The sequence below is a fragment of the Anastrepha obliqua genome, chromosome 6, assembly GCF_027943255.1.
Source record: "Anastrepha obliqua isolate idAnaObli1 chromosome 6, idAnaObli1_1.0, whole genome shotgun sequence".
Classification (NCBI taxonomy): Eukaryota; Metazoa; Arthropoda; class Insecta; order Diptera; family Tephritidae; genus Anastrepha; species Anastrepha obliqua.
In genome coordinates this window covers 54555130-54575174 of record NC_072897.1, presented here as the reverse complement: position 1 = coordinate 54575174, position 20045 = coordinate 54555130, and the positions used below count along the sequence as shown (strand labels likewise).

The 20045-nt window shown below is 34.3% G+C and overlaps 1 protein-coding gene and 1 long non-coding RNA gene across 2 annotated transcripts; both read right to left on the bottom strand.

The window, feature by feature from the left end:
• Positions 1-860: 860 nt before the first annotated feature.
• On the bottom strand, positions 861-2549 carry LOC129250540 (uncharacterized). Its single transcript, XM_054890160.1, has one exon. It carries the CDS (start codon positions 2547-2549, stop codon positions 861-863), a length of 1689 nt encoding a protein of 562 aa, XP_054746135.1.
• A 3884-nt stretch (positions 2550-6433) lies between these two features.
• On the bottom strand, positions 6434-7101 carry LOC129249939 (uncharacterized). Its single transcript, XR_008582749.1, has 2 exons — positions 7032-7101; positions 6434-6974 (listed from the first exon to the last, which is right to left on the bottom strand). It is a non-coding gene; the product is annotated as an uncharacterized LOC129249939 (long non-coding RNA).
• Between the last annotated feature and the right edge of the window lie 12944 nt (positions 7102-20045).

Sequence of the window (20045 nt, the reverse complement as noted above, 5' to 3'; positions counted from 1 at the left end):
GCCAACCCATCGGATCGAAAATTCTCGCCAAATCAGATAAAGCTTTCCTTTTTGTTACTAGCTTTTCCGTTGAAAGATTCATATTAAATCCAAACATGTCTTTGGCCGGGTCTCATTGTATACCCAATGTTTTAACTGTTTCGTCTTCTGCTATTTTTATTACCTCATTTTCGCTATTTGTGGGAATTGTTGTTATAATCTCACTGTTATTAGACATCCACTTTCTTAAGTGAAATCCACATTTTTGTAGTTGTTTCGAAATTTCGAACTGAATGATTTTACATTCATTTATTGAATCTGCTCCTGTCATTAAATCGTCCATGTAGAAGTCGTTTTTAATGATGTTTGAAAGCAAATAATTGTAAGGCTCGCAGGATTTGGCAATCTCTTGTAAAGTTCTCGTTGCAAGAAAAGGAGCGGATGCTGTTCCATACGTAACTGTTTGCAGCTTGTATTCTCCTATCGGCCCTTCCTTCGCTTCTCTCCACAATATTCGTTGATAATCTTGATCACTTTCTGCTACTTTAATTTGTCGATACATCTTTTCAATATAACTTGTTAACACATATTGCCAAAGTCTCCATTTGGTAATTATGTCAAATATATCTTTTTGAAGTCTCGGGCCTATTAAAAGGATGTCATTTAAACTACTTTCATTTGTAGTTTTTGCAGATGCATCGAAAACTACTCGTAGTTTAGTTGTGAGACTGCCTTCTCGAATTACGGCTTGATGTGGCAAATCGTATTTTCCGCAATTATTTCCACTTGCTTTTTTCATGTGGCCCATTTCTAAATAGTCTCTCATAAATTGCACAAATTGTTTTCTTAGGTTGTCATCTGAAGTCAACTTTTTCTCAAGATTAAGAAACCTCGTCTAAGTCTTTTTTTTTTTTAAAAGGTAGATTGACGACAAATCTATTATTTTCATCTCTTGTTGTCGTTTTATCAAATATCTTCATGCATTCATCATCATCTTCTATATATGTTGGTGCTGTGGTGTCTTCTATTTCCCAAAACTTCTCCAACGTTGTGGTCACCGCTGCTAGAATTCTACCAATTTTTCTCGGATGTTGTAAAACTCCCGACAATATCCATCCTAATTTCGTAGCTTGGCCTAGTATTCGATCTTTCTTAAATATGCCTTCTTCTAATATGTCAGCATATACATCTCCTCCAATAACGACGTCGATTCGATCTGACCTATTGAAGTTGGGATCAGCTAAAGTATAGTTTCTCCATTGTTCTATATCCCATTTAAATGTTTTATCAGGTTGTGCACTCGCCAATTTCGGCAAAATCAGTGCTTCGACATTGTACACTTCGTTGCTTAGGAATCTCGGCCTGATTTCAATGTTGACTTTAAATTTGGAGACTCCCACTGTAGTATTTCCTAGCCCTTGTAGCTCAGTTACTTCTCTTCTCTTTGGTAAGTGTAGTATTTGAGCGGCTTCTTCAGAAATGGTAGTCTTCTGTGATCCTTGATCGATTAGTGCTCGCAATGTCACGTACTCTCCATTTGCCGCCTTCACTCTTATCTGGGCTGTTGCTAGAAGTATTGCTGTTTCGGAGTTTTTTGTCATCATAGTGGATGATTTTTTTATAGCATTTTCTTCACCTGCTCCTTTTTCCTTCTGGAATTCATTGTAATGCAGTAAATTATGATGATTTCTTCCACACTTGCATTTTTTCTTATTCTTGCAATTGCCTTCATATACGTGGTCGAGGCAAATATTGCATAGCTTATTGTTTACTATGAAACCTCTACGATTTATCGTAGTCAATGGCTGGAACCTTCTGCATTCAACAATTTGATGCCCAGGAATCTTGCAATATATACAGGTCTTTTGTGCAGCTGTATAGAATGTGGGTGCTCGTTGTGGCTGCTTTTGATTGCTCCATTTAGTTGTTTTCCTGTCTCGTATAGCTTCTAGAGCTTGATATTGCTGCTCCAGAAAACGGAAAACATCATCTAGGCTTTGGATATCCCTAGTTTTCTTGACATTCTGCTCATATAACCGGAGACTTTCTTTGTCTAGTTTCCGAACAACTATCCGAGCTATAATTGCTTGCTCGTCATTTAAATTCAATTTAAGCCCTTTTAGAGCATAAATGCATTCCTTGGTGGTATCCAAAAGCTGCTTCATGCTTGCCGCACTTTCCCCATTTGCTGTTGGTTGATCAAAAAGTCTGTCCACTTGTGTTGTGAATTGCAGCCTTTTGTTTTCATTTCTTTCCTGGAGGATTTGCCAAGCGGCTTCATAGTTGTATTCAGTTACCGGTAAATGCTGAATTAATCTTCCAGCTTCTCCTCCTAATGACGACTTCAGCCGGAACATCTTTTCTACTTCAGTAAAGTGCTTCGAATTATGTATCAAACCTTGGAAAAGATCGCTAAATGATGACCATTGATTCATCTCGCCATAAAATATCGGAATCTTAATCTCCTGTAGTTTCATAGTAGATGACACAGCTTGTGTTGGCGTGCACCTTTTCAATTTATCTGTTAACTTCTCAATGTTAACGCTGTATTTTTCTCGGAAGTCCTCCATTTGTTCTTCTATTGAGTCTTTAGTAATGGCTTTTAAATGGACACTGCGAGTTTCAGAAAAAGCTTATTCTACATATTCAAACTGTATTTTAAAAATCCAAATATCTTACGGAACCCTATTTTTTTCCAAAATAAAATGTAATCCATGTTACTCGTGGATAATGTAGTTTTCGAATGGTGAAAGAATTTTTAAAATCGGTCCAGTAGTTTTTGAGCCTATTCGTTACAAACAAACAAACAAACAAAGTTTTCCTCTTTATAATATAATATTAGTATAGATAATATTTTTTTTTAGCATGTTATTGTATAATAATTTTTTTTAGTATGGAATATACATATAGATATTTATTGATCTAACTTAGTATATGTCTTATTATTATAAAATATAATATATTATTTAAGAAAAAAAAATTTTTTAATTAAAAAATAAGAGGATTATTTATCAATAAATATTAAAATTTAATAAATATTTTTTTTTTTTTTTTTTTTTTTTTTAAACACCTATTGGTGTATTTATTATATAGCAATCTAGCACAAATACTAATAAGCTATTTGAATTTGACTTAATTTGATACGGTTAAAATTACAAAGTACTTATCCTATGATATATGCACTTTTTGTTTCTGTAAATGTTTTGGTCACTACTTTTGTTTGTGACTGGTTTATTTATTATGTATTGTTTATAGATAGTTCACTATTTTTTACACAAGTTCAAATGGTTTCACTCGTTTTAATCTTCTGGTTAAGTCATCGTTTTCGAGGAGCTGGAGGGCCTCAATGTTGACATGTTGTTGAAGTCGTTGTTCATGACTTTGCGCAAACTTTTTGATAACGTTGTCGACAATTTCAACATCCAAATCCTTATGTAAATTGTCATTTCTGATGTACCACGGAGCATTAACAATAGCACGGAGCACTTTATTTTCAAATCGTTGAATGATCATTCTGTTGCTTTGACTGGTACATCCCCAGAGCTGAATACCATAAGTCCAGATTGGCTTAAGGACTTGCTGATACAAGAGCAGCTTGTTGTATGTTGACAAGGCAGAATGTCTACCCAATAGCCAGTACATCTTTCTGTACTTCATTTTCAACTCTTCTTGTTTTTTCTTGACATGCGGTTTCCACCTGAGTTTTGCGTCAAGGGTCATGCCAAGATATTTCGCTGAATTCTCGTACGGAATGATTTGTTGATTGATGTATACTGGTTTATGGTCGATTCTTTTATTAGTGAAGTCGACGTGCACAGATTTGGTTTCGTTGAGTTTTATACGCCATTTGACTGTCCAGCGCTGTATCTCAGTAATGGCTGTTTGTAATTTTTCTGTTGATTCAATGTTGTTTTCACCAGTGGCCATTATTGCAGTGTCATCAGCAAACGTAGCAACGGTATTATTTGTAAATGTAGGGATATCACTAGTGTATAAGAGATATAGGATTGGTCCTAGTACACTTCCTTGTGGTACTCCCGCTTGAATTTTTTTCAAGTCAGAATAGGTGTCTTCTTGTTTTATTCTGAAGTAACGTTCTGTTATGTATGATTTTAAAATTTTTGAGTATTGAGCAGGAAGAAGTATTTGTAATTTATGATTTAATCCTTCATGCCAAACCTTGTCAAAAGCTTGTGCAACATCCAGAAATATTGTCGAACAAACTTTTTTCTCTTCTATCGCCTTTTCAATTATGTCGGTGATTCGGTGTACCTGATCAATTGTAGAGTGCTGATTTCGGAAACCAAACTGATGATCAGGAATGAGGTGTTTCTCTTCGATAATTGGTTTTAACCTTTTCAAGAGAAGTTTCTCGAACAACTTTGACATAATCGGCAGCAATGATATTGGTCGATATGAGGTTGTTTCATGTGGCGGCTTCCCTGGCTTTGGTATCATTATAACTTCGGCAACTTTCCAAAGTTGTGGAACATATTGTAACCGAAGTGATGCATTAATTATGTTGGTTATTTTCATTAACGCTTTTTTTGGAAGTTCTTTTAGTATTTGGCCAGTGATAAGATCAAAGCCAGGTGCTTTCTTAGGGTTGATATTACTCTTGATCTCTTTTTTGACTTCAGCCGGAGTGACGAATGGTATTATCCCGTCCATTTGTTCTGCAATGTATGGTAAGGGATTAATGTCATTAGCTGCATTTGGTTGAAATATGTTTTCAAGATGATTTGCAAATATTGTTGCTTTTTGCTCATTATTTCTGGCCCAGCTTCCATCCACATTTTTAATTGGAGGTGTTTGTATGATTGGTCTCTTTAGATTTTTTGTAGTCTTCCAAAGCGAATATTCAGTACTGGAGTCGTTAGTAAGCTCACGAAGAAAGTCACTTATAGAGTCATTTTTTAACTGTCTAATTTCATTTGTTAATTGTGATGTTAAATTATTCAGTATTGTTTTATCCCGCGGGTTTCTGGTTTGATGCCATTTTTTTCTCGCTTTTCTTTTTTCTGAAATAAGCTCTACTATTTCTTTAGGATAGCAATTGCCTTTCAGTTTTCTTTTGACTTCAGGTGTATTTTCCCATGCTGAATACTGTATATCGTTGACTAGTTTTTCCACCTCAAGGTCCAGTTGTTCTTCGGTTTGTAGTGGAACCGCTAGTTCAATTCTATTTTCCAATGTTATTCTAAAGCTTTCCCAGTCCGTTTTTTTGTTGACTAAAGTTGGATTTGTTGGCTTAGAAATTATAGTTTCGCTTAGTGTTAATACTATTGCCGAATGGTCTGAGTTTAACTCTAAGATTTCATCTATTTGCATATAATTACTTCCTAGGTTTTTGGTGACGAAAAAGTCTATTAGATCTGGAACTTTGTTAGGATCAGTGGGCCAGTAGGTGGGCTTCCCTGTAGAAATTACGTCACACTTGTATGTTTGTATTGCATTTAGCAATTCCTTTCCTTTTGTTGTTGTGAGTCTCGATCCCCAATGTGTGTGTTTAGCGTTATAATCACCACCTATGATGAATCGATTTCCAACAGCTCTGAATAGTTCAAAGTAACGTTCTTGTTTGATATTGTGTTTTGGGGGACTATATAAGCTAGCTATGGTAATATTTTGATTTTTAGTTTTAATACTTAACATAGTTGCTTGTATATCTTCTGCTTGAAATTTGTTTTCTTCGTGATGATATATATTTTCTTTTATAATTATTGCACTTCCACCCTTTGCAGTATTTTCTGGGTGAATTGTGTGATATGTTTTATAACCTCGAAATTTAAATTTAATAAATATGAAAAAAAAAATTAGTTAAATCTATTTATTTAGTAAATTTCTAATTATTAATTTCATTTTATTTTGTTATTTAACTAAATTTTTTATGATAAATAATTTAAATTAAATGTAATTATTTTGTATTTATTAATTCTATAAATTTATTTATATTATTTAAACTTTATTAATTTATTAAATTTAATGAACTTATTTAAAATGAAAACAGTCTATTTTATTAAATTTGTTATGAAAAATAGTAAATTTGATTGGGTTTTATTTTTAAGTAGAAAATATTAAAATATTTTATTAAATTTAAAATTTAATTATAATTATTTTACATAAATAATTGTTATTTTTAATTTACTAAATAAATATTGTAGATTTAACTAACTTTTTAATTAATTTTAGTTATTATTAAGTTAATTAATTAATAATTTACATTTATTGTGTTGATTTTATATAAACAGTTAAATTCAATGAAAATATTTAAAATGAAATAGGCTGTTTTCATTGAATTTTTTTAATGAAAAATAGTAAATTTGATTACGAATGGCCACCACACAGCAGCATTCACGGATTAATTAGTTCTGATCCGTTATTCCCGACTATTTTTTCTTGGAAATGAAAACTGGACTGCAACATACAACTAATCGAAGTAAAAACATTGTAATATCTTGTTCATGCAATAAATGAGCTAAAATTTTATTACCGGAGATCGATGAAATAGACAAAGTTCAGAGGCATACCTGTTAGCAACTCTAAGTGCCACTATATATGTACATAAAAAATATAGCTCTAGTAACAGTACGGCGCGGCCACCACAGACAAACGAACGGACGGACAAGAACGGCTAAATCGATTCCTCTTATTATTCTGAACCTTTTGGTGCATACATACATATCTCGATCCCTTGTATACCTTGCGTACACCAGTACGCATTTTGAGATAATTGGGACAGCAACGGTGATGATGTCATTGATGATTCCGAGTCATCGTCTAACATCTGCACTGGTCCCTCTCTAAATGCATCGTATGTGCGTCAGAGATAATTTTGCCATTGCCAAATATCTCATCCGTTAGCTCCTCATACAGACCGAAGTACGAACAGGAACTCGTTCGATTTTTGTTATCCTTCGTTGTTTTATACACCTGCAGCAAGGTACGCATCCTGCCCTTCACCGCAAACATAAAGGTGTCCTCTCTGAATCATCCTAAAAAAACTTATATTATTAATTACTTTGGAGCAAATAAGCAAAATTATTACTTACTGTTACCTCCCAAGACCCCAAGTCCTTCAACACCTTAACAAACCTCAAATTCTCCCACGTTCATCTTTTTTTTATCCTCTTGATTGTGAAATACGTTTTTCTGAAAATAAAAATACATTTTATTAGTTTAAATATATATATAATTGGAAAATTGAATAAAAATTGTTCAACTTACCTTTTCGCTTGGAGATTTTCACAGAATTAAACGCGATTCATTTTTGTATTTGACGTTTGCAACTTGTTTTTTGCTGTCACTTTCGCACTCACTATAGTTAAGTTTAATAAGTATTCACGAAAATTATGAGATAAATATATGTATAACCCATCAAAAATGACAACAGAATTAAATGTGATTGTGTGGGTATTATTGGAAAAAATTTAGTGAATGTGTTGGTAAAATTGGAAAAACTGGTGAACGTTGGTTTGCAGGGAAGCGAGTTGGTAAAACAACTCCAATTAACATTATTACCCTTGAAAATGAATATAAAAAATCAAGTTTTAGGAAAAATATCCAATAAAAATAAAATATTTGTAAAAATACATAAAAAATCAATTAAATAAAAAAACAAGTTTTAGAAAAAAGAGGTTGTCTGCAAAGTCGGTTTACTGACGATAGTTTAACGTGATAACGTCATAAGAAAATACTGATTGAATGGTTGCATTTTTCAAAAGAAAATTTTAATTTTATTTGTTTGATACATATTTTGTATGGATATAGAGAATGAGTTAACATTAACATAACATATACTTTAACATAACATAACATAACATAACATAACATAACATAACATAACATAACATAACATAACATGACATAACACAACACAACACAACACAACACAACACAACACAACACAACACAACACAACACAACATAACATAACATAACATAACATAACATAACATAACATAACATAACATAACATAACATAACATAACATAACATAACATAACATAACATAACATAACATAACATAACATAACATAACATAACATAACATAACATAACATAACATAACATAACATAACATAACATAACATAACATAACATAACATAACATAACATAACATAACATAACATAACATAACATAACATAACATAACATAACATAACATAACATAACATAACATAACATAACACAACGTAACATAACATAACATAACATAACATAACATAACATAACATAACATAACATAACATAACATAACATAACATAACAAATTACCCCGTATTAAAGCACTTATCAACAGCTTTCATTTGATACCCATATTGTACATACACAACCAAAGGTTACCCGGGTCCACGTTTTGACCTATATCTCGAGACCCCAGTCACGGAGCGGCATGAAAAATACTCTGTACTAAAGCATTCACCAACAGCTTCCATTTGATACCCATATTGTACATACACATCCGAAGGTTACCCGGGTCAACGTTTTGACCTATATCTCGAGACCTTATCTACCAATAGGTATTCAAACTATACGGAAATCATCTTCAATACCTACTTAACAATGTGCGTAAGTTTGGTTTAATTCGGTTCAAAGACACGGCGGGTCCACGTTTTGGCATATATTTCGAGACCCTAGTCATCAATAGGTATGAAAATTACCCCGTATTAAAGCACTTATCAACAGCTTTCATTTGATATCCATATTGTACAAACACATTCTAGGGTCCACGTTTTGGTCTCTATCTCGAGACCCTAGTCACGGAGCGGATGGAAATACTCTGAACTAAAGCATTCACCAACAGCTTCCATTTGATACCCATATTGTACATACACATCCGAAGGTTACCCGGGTCAACGTTTTGACCTATATCTCGAGACCCTATCTACCAATAGGTATTCAAACTATACGGAAATCATCTTCAATACCTACTTAACAATGTGTGTAAGTTTGGTTTAATTCGGTGCAAAGACACGGCGGGTCCACGTTTTGGCATATATTTCCAGACCCTAGTCATCAATAGGTATGAAAATTACCCCGTATTAAAGCACTTATCAACAGCTTTCATTTGATACCCATATTGTACATACACATCCGAAGGTTACCCGGGTCCACGTTTTGACCTATATCTCGAGCCCTATTTCCAAAATAAAATATAATCCATGTTACTCGTGATGTAGCTTTCGAATGGTGAAAGAATTTTTAAAATCGGTCCAGTAGTTTTTGAGCCTATTCATTACAACCAAACAAACAAAGTTTTCCTCTTTATAATATTAGTATAGATATGGTAAATATTACCATACATTTTTTCCTTCAGATATAATAAAAAAATAATAATAATAACATTAAAACAACAGGTATTATTAACAAACTTGGTTTTATTTTAAATTCTTCAAATAAATCAAATTAATAATAATCAATAAGAAGGCATATGCCAATACAAATACGTGAATTTATATATGTACATATGCGCATATACATACATACATATATACGCTCACTTAAGTAGGGGAGAGCAAGATGTCGAACGTTGCCGTTCGTTTGCTTTGTTTGCTTTGTCGTTCCTTCCGCGCTTTCGCTTGCAGTTCATTCAATGCAATGAGCAAGGTAACTACATATGAGCAAGGTAACACTAATATGAGCAAGGTAACACTAATGAGCTAGGTAACTACATATGAGCAAGGTAACGACACATTTTTTCGTGCGTGCAGCCTGTTAAATCGAATTATAAGACGTTATCACGTCAAAAAGAACATTAAGAAAAAGTATATAAAAAAATCAAGTTTTAGGGGAAAAAACCCCCAATTAAGGTTATTGTAATAAGAAGGAAAAATCAAATTTTATTTTGGTAGTTGCTTGGAACAAATCCTTTTTTTCATAAATATACAACTAGTTTTTGAAATATGGATCAATTACAACAAAACTTTATTCAACTCACAGGAGCAGTCAATGCTCAAATTGATCAACTCCGAGTTTTTGAATGCCGTCTTGTGCCATGATAGGGCCAAAAAATGAAGAAGAACTGGAATCCGTTAAAAGATTGCCAGATTGCGTTAGGGACCTTCAAATTTTCGAAGGAGACCCAACACAATACATTTCGTGGATCCATAATGTGGAATCAAAGAAAGTAACTTTCAACAATATTTTATAAACAAGGATTTGATAAACGTCACTAACAGAATATAGGAAGTTATAGCAATATTTTAAACAGAATTGATATACAAAACGAAGACAATTTTCAACAAATAATATTTGACAAATTGACATTGCTAAAAGATGAAGTGGAAGCTATTGTTATGGCGTACCAACTTGCAAAAAACGGAATCGTGCACACAGCTCTACTAAACTGAGTTGAAATTAAAAATGTAATTTCGCAAACAGAAACCCTCTCATTTCTAAATGAAATAATGCAGGAGATGCTGCTCAAAAATTCAAGTTTAATTTATGTAGTACTCTCACCTCAAACGCAACCCAATATTTACAACAATATTTTGATGAAACCCACGGTCAGAAACAGCAAAAGGATAAAAATGCAATTCTCTCATGTGCTACCATCTGACTCTTACAAATATGGCGTTCTGAACAAATACAGTAAAATCCGTGACTTCATTCTGTACAACGAATATGAATCCAATAATTGCATATATCAAATTTTGAAAATAGTCACCTACTAGTTCTCTTACTGAGAAGACGTGCTTTTTCTAGTGAGTTCATAACGCAATTTACGGTGTCTTTCATTTTCTCATTTTTCTTAATTGTTGTTGCGAACGACATATCTTTTCTTTTTCATAAAAAAAAAAGACAAAAACAAACAGGTGCATTACTGATTTGTGGGATTGGTGCAGCATGGCCCCGGGGCCACTAAACCTGAGGGATAACAGGTTCGCACTGCTAGCCTCAGATCCCCAACCAAAACGTAAGAAATAAAAAAAAATGTTGAAACATTCCCCCTGCTTTCTAAATTGAAACAAATTCCAAATACGTGGTTGTTTCTGCTGTAAATGAAGATAAACCTTTAAAATCGTATAGTTGCTTCGCAGTTCACGCCGCCTTGAAGTTAATTAGCAAAGAAATCGTTAAAATTACTGAAGTTCGTGACGGCAGCCTTTGTCTTTTACTCAAAGACAAACCAACAACGGAAAAATTCATACGTGCAAAATCATGGTGTTTGTGAGGTGAAAGCAAAATATCATGACAAACTGAACCATACGAAAGGTACCATTTACGCCCCATGTCTAAATGACCTCAGTGAGGATGAAATTGTAAAAGGTTTAGCTGACCAAGGTGTCGTAGAGGTTCATAAATTTTCCAAGCTTGTTGATGGAAAATAAAAACATTCCGGAGTATGTCTTCTTACTTTCGACAAATTCCACCTTCCGAATAGAGTCGAAAGCACATGGCATTTAGTAATGGTGAAAACCTTATTTCACAAGCCCAATGCGGTGTAAGAACTGCGGTAAACTTAATCTTACGATGAAACGATGCAATGACCCACAAATGTGCCAACAATGCAATCTCCCCCCTCATGACCCCCAAAAATGTACCCGAACAATGTACACAAATTGTTCTGGAAATCATCCAGCATATGATAAGGCTTGTCCAAAATACCAACAATCTAAAGAGATTTTAAAAATCCAAGTTGAAAATAGATGTACAATGAAAGAAGCAATTATACTGTACAAAAACCAAATTCCTTCAATTATTGGTGGCCCCTCTTTCGCTTTTGTCACACAAAATTATAACACTCTTAATAAACAACAACAAAAAGACTCATCACAATCTCAAAACAATTCAAACACAAATAATTTACCTCCAGTCGAATCGCAACAACTAAATTATAATTTACCAAATAATACCTTACAACAAAGCACAAAACATAAATCATGATAACCCTCTCAGTAAAATTCTCACCCAATTAATTTCCAACCAACAACAATTCAATGCATTCACAGCAAACAACACAATCAATAACGATAACCTGTTTTTCCCCGTTGATTCTCTACCAGCTCTCCCAATTGAGCAACAAGATGTTAATATGGAATCAAAAACAAATACAGAATTATATAAAATAAAAACACCTTCATAATGATCCCGGTACTTCAATGGAACATTAATGGATATTTCAATAATTACCATGAATTGCTATTACTAATAAAAGAACTCCACCCATCCCTTTTATGCTTACAAGAAACTCATATCCCTCACAATAAGAAAGCATACCCTCCAAGCGGATATGAAGCCCATTTTTTCAATTCACCCCAAAACCTATATGGTAAACAAGGTGTTGCCATTTTAGTTAAAAGAGGAATACCGCACAAAATTCTGTTTACTGACGATTATCTCCAGAGTATTGCTGTAGAAATCTCGCATAACCCAAAGCTCACTATCATTAATACTACATACATACCACCAAATAAACTTTTTTCACATACACATATATTCGACATTTTAAATAAGGCAACTGAGCCCAGGCTATGGATGGGCGACGTAAATGCCTGGAGTCCTCTGTGGGGCTCATCATCTGTTAATGACAGAGGCACTATTATTAAAGACTCTTTGTTATCGACTGATATGGTTGTACTAAACGATGGAAACCCCACTCAGTTTTCCACGCACGTCGATATAACGTCATGTACACCAAATCTGGTCCCTCTCAGTACATGGGAAATAATCAATGACCTTCACGGAAGTGACCATTTTCCTATTGTTACTGAAATAGTATCCACTAAGGAGCACAACAAAAACAAATATAATCCCAAGTTTTTGACAGACAAAGCAGATTGGACTAAATATCAAGAAATGTGCACAAATATATCCACGAAATACCCGGTTTCAAAAATTTTATTAATAAAGAAGCAGCCTCAATAAAAAACGTTATTTGAACTGCAGCTCACTTTTCCATTCCGCAGACAAAAAACTTCAGCCTAACACGATATACACCATGATGGAATAATGATTTACAAAAACTACGAACTCTAAAGCCATTTTCAAACACGAAGCCAAAAAAGCAAAACGTGATGCTTTCGAAGATTTTACTGTATAAATACTCCAAACGGTACATATACCGACCCTAGTAGTATAGCGATCGAATTTGCAAAATATTGGAGCTCCTACTCTAAAAATTCCAACTTTCCGTATGAGTTTATAGAAAAAAAGAAAAGTATTACTAATCGACTTTATGAGCCTGAAGGAAAACTAAGTATCTCTGCAAAATATCTGGAATCTGATATCGCTACTGACGAGTTTGAGAGAGCCCTCGCCAACTATAAAGGAAAAACACCAGGCCTCTATAGGATATCATACCCAAAACTGTCCTTCTCCCCTTAAAAAAAGGATAGTACACTTGTACAACGAAATTTTTTCGCAATTTTTTAAACTAAATAATAACTACTCACACTGCCTTCCGTTGGAAAATGGTATACCTCAAGGCTCTCCAATATCAGCCACAATATTTATGATCGCTTTCAATAAAATTAGCCAAATTATGTCCCAGTTCCCAGTAGAACATTGTATTTATGCAGATGACGTTCTGATTTTTTCAAGAATATTCGATCTGACGCAAGTCAAAGATACTTTTACAGAAATCTTAAACAAAATTTTTGAATGGTCTCTCACATCGGGAGCTAACATATTTCGAAAATGTATCACTTTACATATTTGCCACAAAAAAACATGTGATGGAGTTAATTTAAGATACAATATTAAAATACCAAATGTAAATACACTTAAGATTTTAGGTATCATTTTTGACCCCAAGTTTAACTTTAAGGAGCATTGTTTAGATTTAAGAAACTGATAAACTAAGTATTATTAAGTTCCTCTCATCGCAAAGATCAAATATTCATCCGAATATCCTAACCAAAACAACTAAGGCTCTACTCCTATCGGCCATTGATTATGGGCTTCCAATATATGGGCATCACGCTGGAAACTCACTTAAAAAACTTTACGCGCCATACCATTCGGCTATCAGACGCATCAGCAGAGCTTTTCCCACGTCGCATACAAAGAATGTACTTGAGCATATTACGACTGATACCTACACTTTTTATGCTCATAATCCTACATTACATAACAAAGTAAAACAAGCGCTTACGCGAAAGCGGCATATAAAAAAGCAATCAGCTATCCATCGGGTTGTTCAAAAGACACCGCATTTCGATCTTGATATAAAACCCAGGTGCTTAAAAATTAGCAAACACCCCCCATGGGCTCTACATTCCTCTTTTTTGGAAGACGAATTAATGTGCTTTCCAAAGCACAACTCCTATGCAAATACTTTCAAACACGTTTTTACGAGTCGAAAACGCCAACTTTACTCCAATGGTTGGACTTTCGTATACACCGGCGGATCAAAAGATTATACAAATACCGCGAACGCAATCGTTTCTGACAATTCTTGCATTATAAACAAAGGGTTGCTATCACCCTTCTGCTCTATTTTCTCAGCTGAAGCCTATGCTGTGAAAGAAGCAACAAAATGGGCGGTAACCCTTCACTGCGGTATCCACGGCAACGAAGTAGCCGATAAGGAAGCTAAAAATGTACCGCATATGCCCTGCCACTACGTAGAGACAAACGAGAAAAATGATATATTACGCTATATAGCGTTTTTCAAAAGGTGCGACGCAATATTTTTTATTTTTCGCTTGTCATTTGTAAGCTTCATTAGTATATGTTAACATGGCAAATGTTAACTTTTCACACGCCGATCAGCAACATGAGTACAGCGGATGTACAACGCTTACATAGCGCTTCCCACAATATTCCAGACGCACCGTCAGCAGAAAAGCCAACGGCAGCAACACCCCAATTGAATTAGGCCGGATGTTATGCACGCGCAACCAAAGTTAGTGGTTCCTGGAAATTGCTCACGCCAGCACAGGTAGCTCGGTTCATTTTAAGTTTAGGTTTTAGATTAAGAAATTTTGTAATTTTAGTTTTAGATTGAACTCAATAAAGAGCGGTCATACCGCAATCTTTTTTAAAAAGAGATTTCCACGCGAAAATCTTTAACTGGCGCCCAACGTGGGGCCAATTCGTTAACTAACGCGAGTGTAAACCAATAAAGGAGCCGTCTCCAACAATAGTGTCCGTACTAAAAATAGAATAGCCGCCTCCACTAATAAGTGTTCCATTCGCGAGTAGTAACTGAATTGGCCCCCGAACCTGGTGGACATAAAGGGCTTTTTCCAAGCTGTGCCACCAAAAGCTAGAAACGTGTGCCGGAAAAAGGATTCCCTGGCAAACGGGGATTATCAACAATCCGCCGCACCACAGCGACCAAGTAGCGGAAAAAGGATTCCCTGACAAACGGGGACTACCAACAATTTGCCGCATCATAGCAATCAAGAGTGACGGAAAAGAGGCCCCCTAGTAGCGAAAGCAAACGGGAGACGCGAGCCGTCAGCCGCCGCACCGAATCAGCGCAAGACACGCAAGTAAACTTCATGGAAGGAAAAGGTCAACAGTAAAAATTTTCCTTCACACCTTTATGTAAGTTACATACAAGTCTATAAATTTAAGTTTAAATATGCATACATTTGTAAAATCTTGAAAATCTTATATATAAAAATGGAGACGTTTTTTTGTGTTCGTTAGTCGCCGATTCACGCCTAAACGCATTCACCGATTTCAATCAAACTTTCACAGATCATTGGTATTGGTCCATAGATGGTTTATGTGAAGTTTTAAAGAAATCGGTAAAAGTATGCGTGCGTTGTGTAAGTGTGAAAAATGAAATATTTGCGTGTTTCCCTTATACGGACATTACGTAAACGGAATGAGAATACACGCAAATGAATAGAATATACACAGACATGAATAACATTGCTTCGATGTCGAGTGACGTATGGGACTGTATTATTCGTAACGCAATAGTTGTCCTCTCTTTTGTTTCCCTTTTATGCATGCGTGACACGGCATCAAAGCACATTGCTTTTTTTAAACTGGAAAAATATTTTGAGCTTCATTTGAACGTTTTATGATTTAGATAAAATAAAAATTCGTTAAATATATTTGATTCCATTAATAACCATAAGACTGTATTTTTCGAAGTTCAAAGTTTTTGGACAAATATTGAAACGTTTACTTAAATTAAATGTTAAATACATATATATAAATGCGCATATGTAAAAGTTTAGATGGATTTAAAATATACGAAATTATTCAGCGGTTGAATCCATACATTTTTGAAATCCATCAATATGGATCGACAGTCGCCATAAATGTTCTTTTAAAAAATAAAATGTGTTAATTTGATGGTAGCTCGAGTATTAAGATCAGGTTTCTATTAGTATAACTTTGTTCATGGGTTTGCGTAATTTTTTTGTGGTGAAAGTCTAAAACCAAGAAAAGAAAACGCGAAAGCCGACGAGCAAAATGTAAAAAATAAATACTCCTGTATGTATATATACTCGAAAAAGTTATGCTAACACTTTTTTCATGCATTTAGGTAGACAATTTTATATGGGCAAACGTACGTTTATGAGATAAATGCCTAAAAGCAGGTATAACTAAAATAACGCTCTCAGGGATTTCTGTTACAATACTTCTGTAATTTTCATGCTCCAAGTGTTCGAGCATTGGTATATCGCTGAAGACAAATGCTCAGGATATAGTACAAAAATGCATATTTACTTGATTTCACATAGTAATATTATCATTGTTAAAAGAGAACAAGTTTGTATTAGGTAATAATTAAATAATGCAACCTTATGTTCTGCTTTGACGAGTGGAAAAACCAAAATAAATAATTATATAATATTTGTATGTGTGTTTAAAAGAGTTGGATTATTTTGTGAGTGTAAGCAGTTTCAAAGCCAAAGAATAGTTGCAACATTAAAAAATACCTGAAACACATTTTCATTTAACAACTAAAATAGCAAATATGAGCAAAATATGTACTTTCTTCAATTTTCTTCTGTTGCCAACTTTCTGAAAAACGTGAATTCACCGCGATGCGATACAGAAACAAAAAGACAGCGACAGCGCGCAGAGGGTTTTGAGCAATAATATAAATTTGTATCAAACAACGCATTAAATAGTCATTTTAGTATACTTTTGGTGTTTCCTTATTCAAGTAAATGCATGTTTACTGGATATACTGAGGTCAACATAATCAGCTGTATCAAAACCATTTGATGAGTGGTCAACAATTTTAAAGTGCGTTTTTCATTGTTGTTTTTTTTTTTGGGAAAAAATTTATAAAAATAAAATTTATTGTGCGTAAAATTTTAATAATCAGTGAAAATCAAAAAACGGTGGTTTCGTTGTTGTTGTTAGCGATTGTAATGCACATTGTGAGTTTTTCATGTTTTTTTGATTAAATTCATTACTTTTCAATTATTTTGCTTTAACTTATTTGAAATCAACTTATGCGGCCAAAAGAATTAGAAATTTAATGTCAACAATAGAAAAAAGAAAATTATATTACTTATATTTTCATCGCTTTATTTTAGAAATGCCACGCCCGCGAATAAATGATATCGGTCGTCGGTCGCGTAGTACGCAAAATAGATCAAATGAAAGGCAAAATCAATCACAAGAAGAGCGAGAAATTCAAAACCAAAATCAAAGGGAACGTATGGCCAGATCACGTTCAGGCCATTCACCTGAAGAACGTATACAACGTAATGAGCAAGATAGATTAAAACAAACACAATAAACAAAGCACAAGGACAATCGCTGGAATTATGCGGAATTGACTTAGAATATCCATGCTTCTCCCACGGACAATTATATGTATCATGTTCACGTGTAGGAAAACCATCAGTTCTGTTTATTTATACCACAACTCAGGGCAAAACAAAAAATGTAGTTTACGAAAAGGCTTTGCGTTAGTTTAAGTTTAAAATTAACATTAATTTTATATTCTAAAAAAAGAATAAATACACATAGAGTGAATTTAAATCGAGTGTTCATTATTCATTGTTAATTTTGATATGCCTAGCGAAGCAGGCAGAGGGTCCGCTAGTATTAAATATAAAAATATTACGAAAATATTAAATACAAAATTGTGAATGTAGAATCATGAAAATAGATATGGTTAGAACAGAAAATATATGGTTTTCATATTATTTATTTCTTTATTCTTTATTCAAGCGCTTTGTTTTTGAGTAAATATAAAATATAAATTGAAAATCAGGAAAAAGGAAGATTGTTTTTAAATTTCAAATCAACGCATATGAATAAACAATCGTCTTTTTGATCATCCATGCATTTTTCGTTTCAATTTATATGTTTTATTAAGCATTGGAGCTTTTTTAACCATTATCCATTTATATTTTTCAAAAAAAAAAAAACAACGAAAAAAATTGTTTTTACCACGAACACGTAATTTCATTCGGATTTCACATTAAATTCTCAAATTTCGTAAGAAATTATTCACTGTTCCAAAATCCACTCCAAAAAAATTCACAAACAATTTTTACATGTTGCACTTACGTTTTTTCCTTATGGCATCCAAATCAGAAAGAAATATTGACACATTGTAACTCACACTGTCAATTTGACAGTTCAGTTCCGCCCCTAGCGTAAAAAAAGTAAGCAACATTATGGCTGGCTGAAAAGAACGCTGTACCCGTTGCCACTGCTCCGAATTACAACCAAACTTTACGAAACCCATTTTCAATACTTACTTAACAATGTGTGTAAGTTTGGTTTAATTCGGTGCAAAGACACGGCGGGTCCACGTTTTGGCATATATTTCGAGACCCTAGTCATCAATAGGTATGAAAATTACCCCGTATTAAAGCACTTATCAACAGCTTTCGTTTGATACCCATATTGTACATACACAACCAAAGGTTATCCGGGTCCACGTTTTGACCTATATCTCGAGACCCCAGTCACGGAGCGGCATGAAAAATACTCTGTACTAAAGCATTCACCAACAGCTTCAATTTGATATCCATATTGTACAAACACATTCTAGGGTCCACGTTTTGGTCTCTATCTCGAGACCCTAGTCACGGAGCGGATGGAAATACTCTGAACTAAAGCATTCACCAACAGCTTCCATTTGATACCCATATTGTACATACACATCCGAAGGTTACCCGGGTCAACGTTTTGACCTATATCTCGAGCCCTATCCACCAATAGGTATCCAAACTATACGGAAACCATCTTCAATACCTCCTTAACAATGTGTGTAAGTTTGGTTTAATTCGGTGCAAAGACACGGCGGGTCCACGTTTTGGCATATATTTCGAGACCCTAGTCATCAATAGGTATGAAAATTACCCCGTATTAAAGCACTTATCAACAGCTTTCATTTGATACCCATATTGTACATACACAACCAAAGGTTACCCGGGTCCACGTTTTGACCTATATCTCGAGACCCCAGTCACGGAGCGGCATGAAAAATACTCTGTACTAAAGCATTCACCAACAGCTTCAATTTGATATCCATATTGTACAAACACATTCTAGGGTCCACGTTTTGGTCTCTATCTCGAGACCCTAGTCACGGAGCGGATGGAAATACTCTGAACTAAAGCATTCACCAACAGCTTCCATTTGATACCCATATTGTACATACACAACCAAAGGTTACCCGGGTCCACGTTTTGACCTATATCTCGAGACCCCAGTCACGTAGCGGCATGAAAAATACTCTGAACTAAAGCATTCACCAACAGCTTCAATTTGATACCCATATTGTACATACACATCCGACGGTTACCCGGGTCCACGTTTTGACCTATATCTCGAGCCCTATCCACCAATATGTATCCAAACTATACGAAAACAATCTTCAATACCTTCTTAACAATGTGTGTAAGTTTGGTTTAAGTCGGTGCAGACACGCCCGGTTAGCGAACACACACAAAAAGTTGACTTTATTTTATATATAAGATTTTTTTCAGTTTGTGTCCTAAAAATCCAAATATCTTACGGAACCCTGTTTTCTTCCAAAATAAAATGTAATCCATGTTACTCGTGGATAATGTAGTTTTCGAATGGTGAAAGAATTTTTAAAATCGGTGCAGTAGTTTTTGAGCCTATTCGTTACAAACAAACGAACAAACAAACAAACAAAGTTTTCCTCTTTATA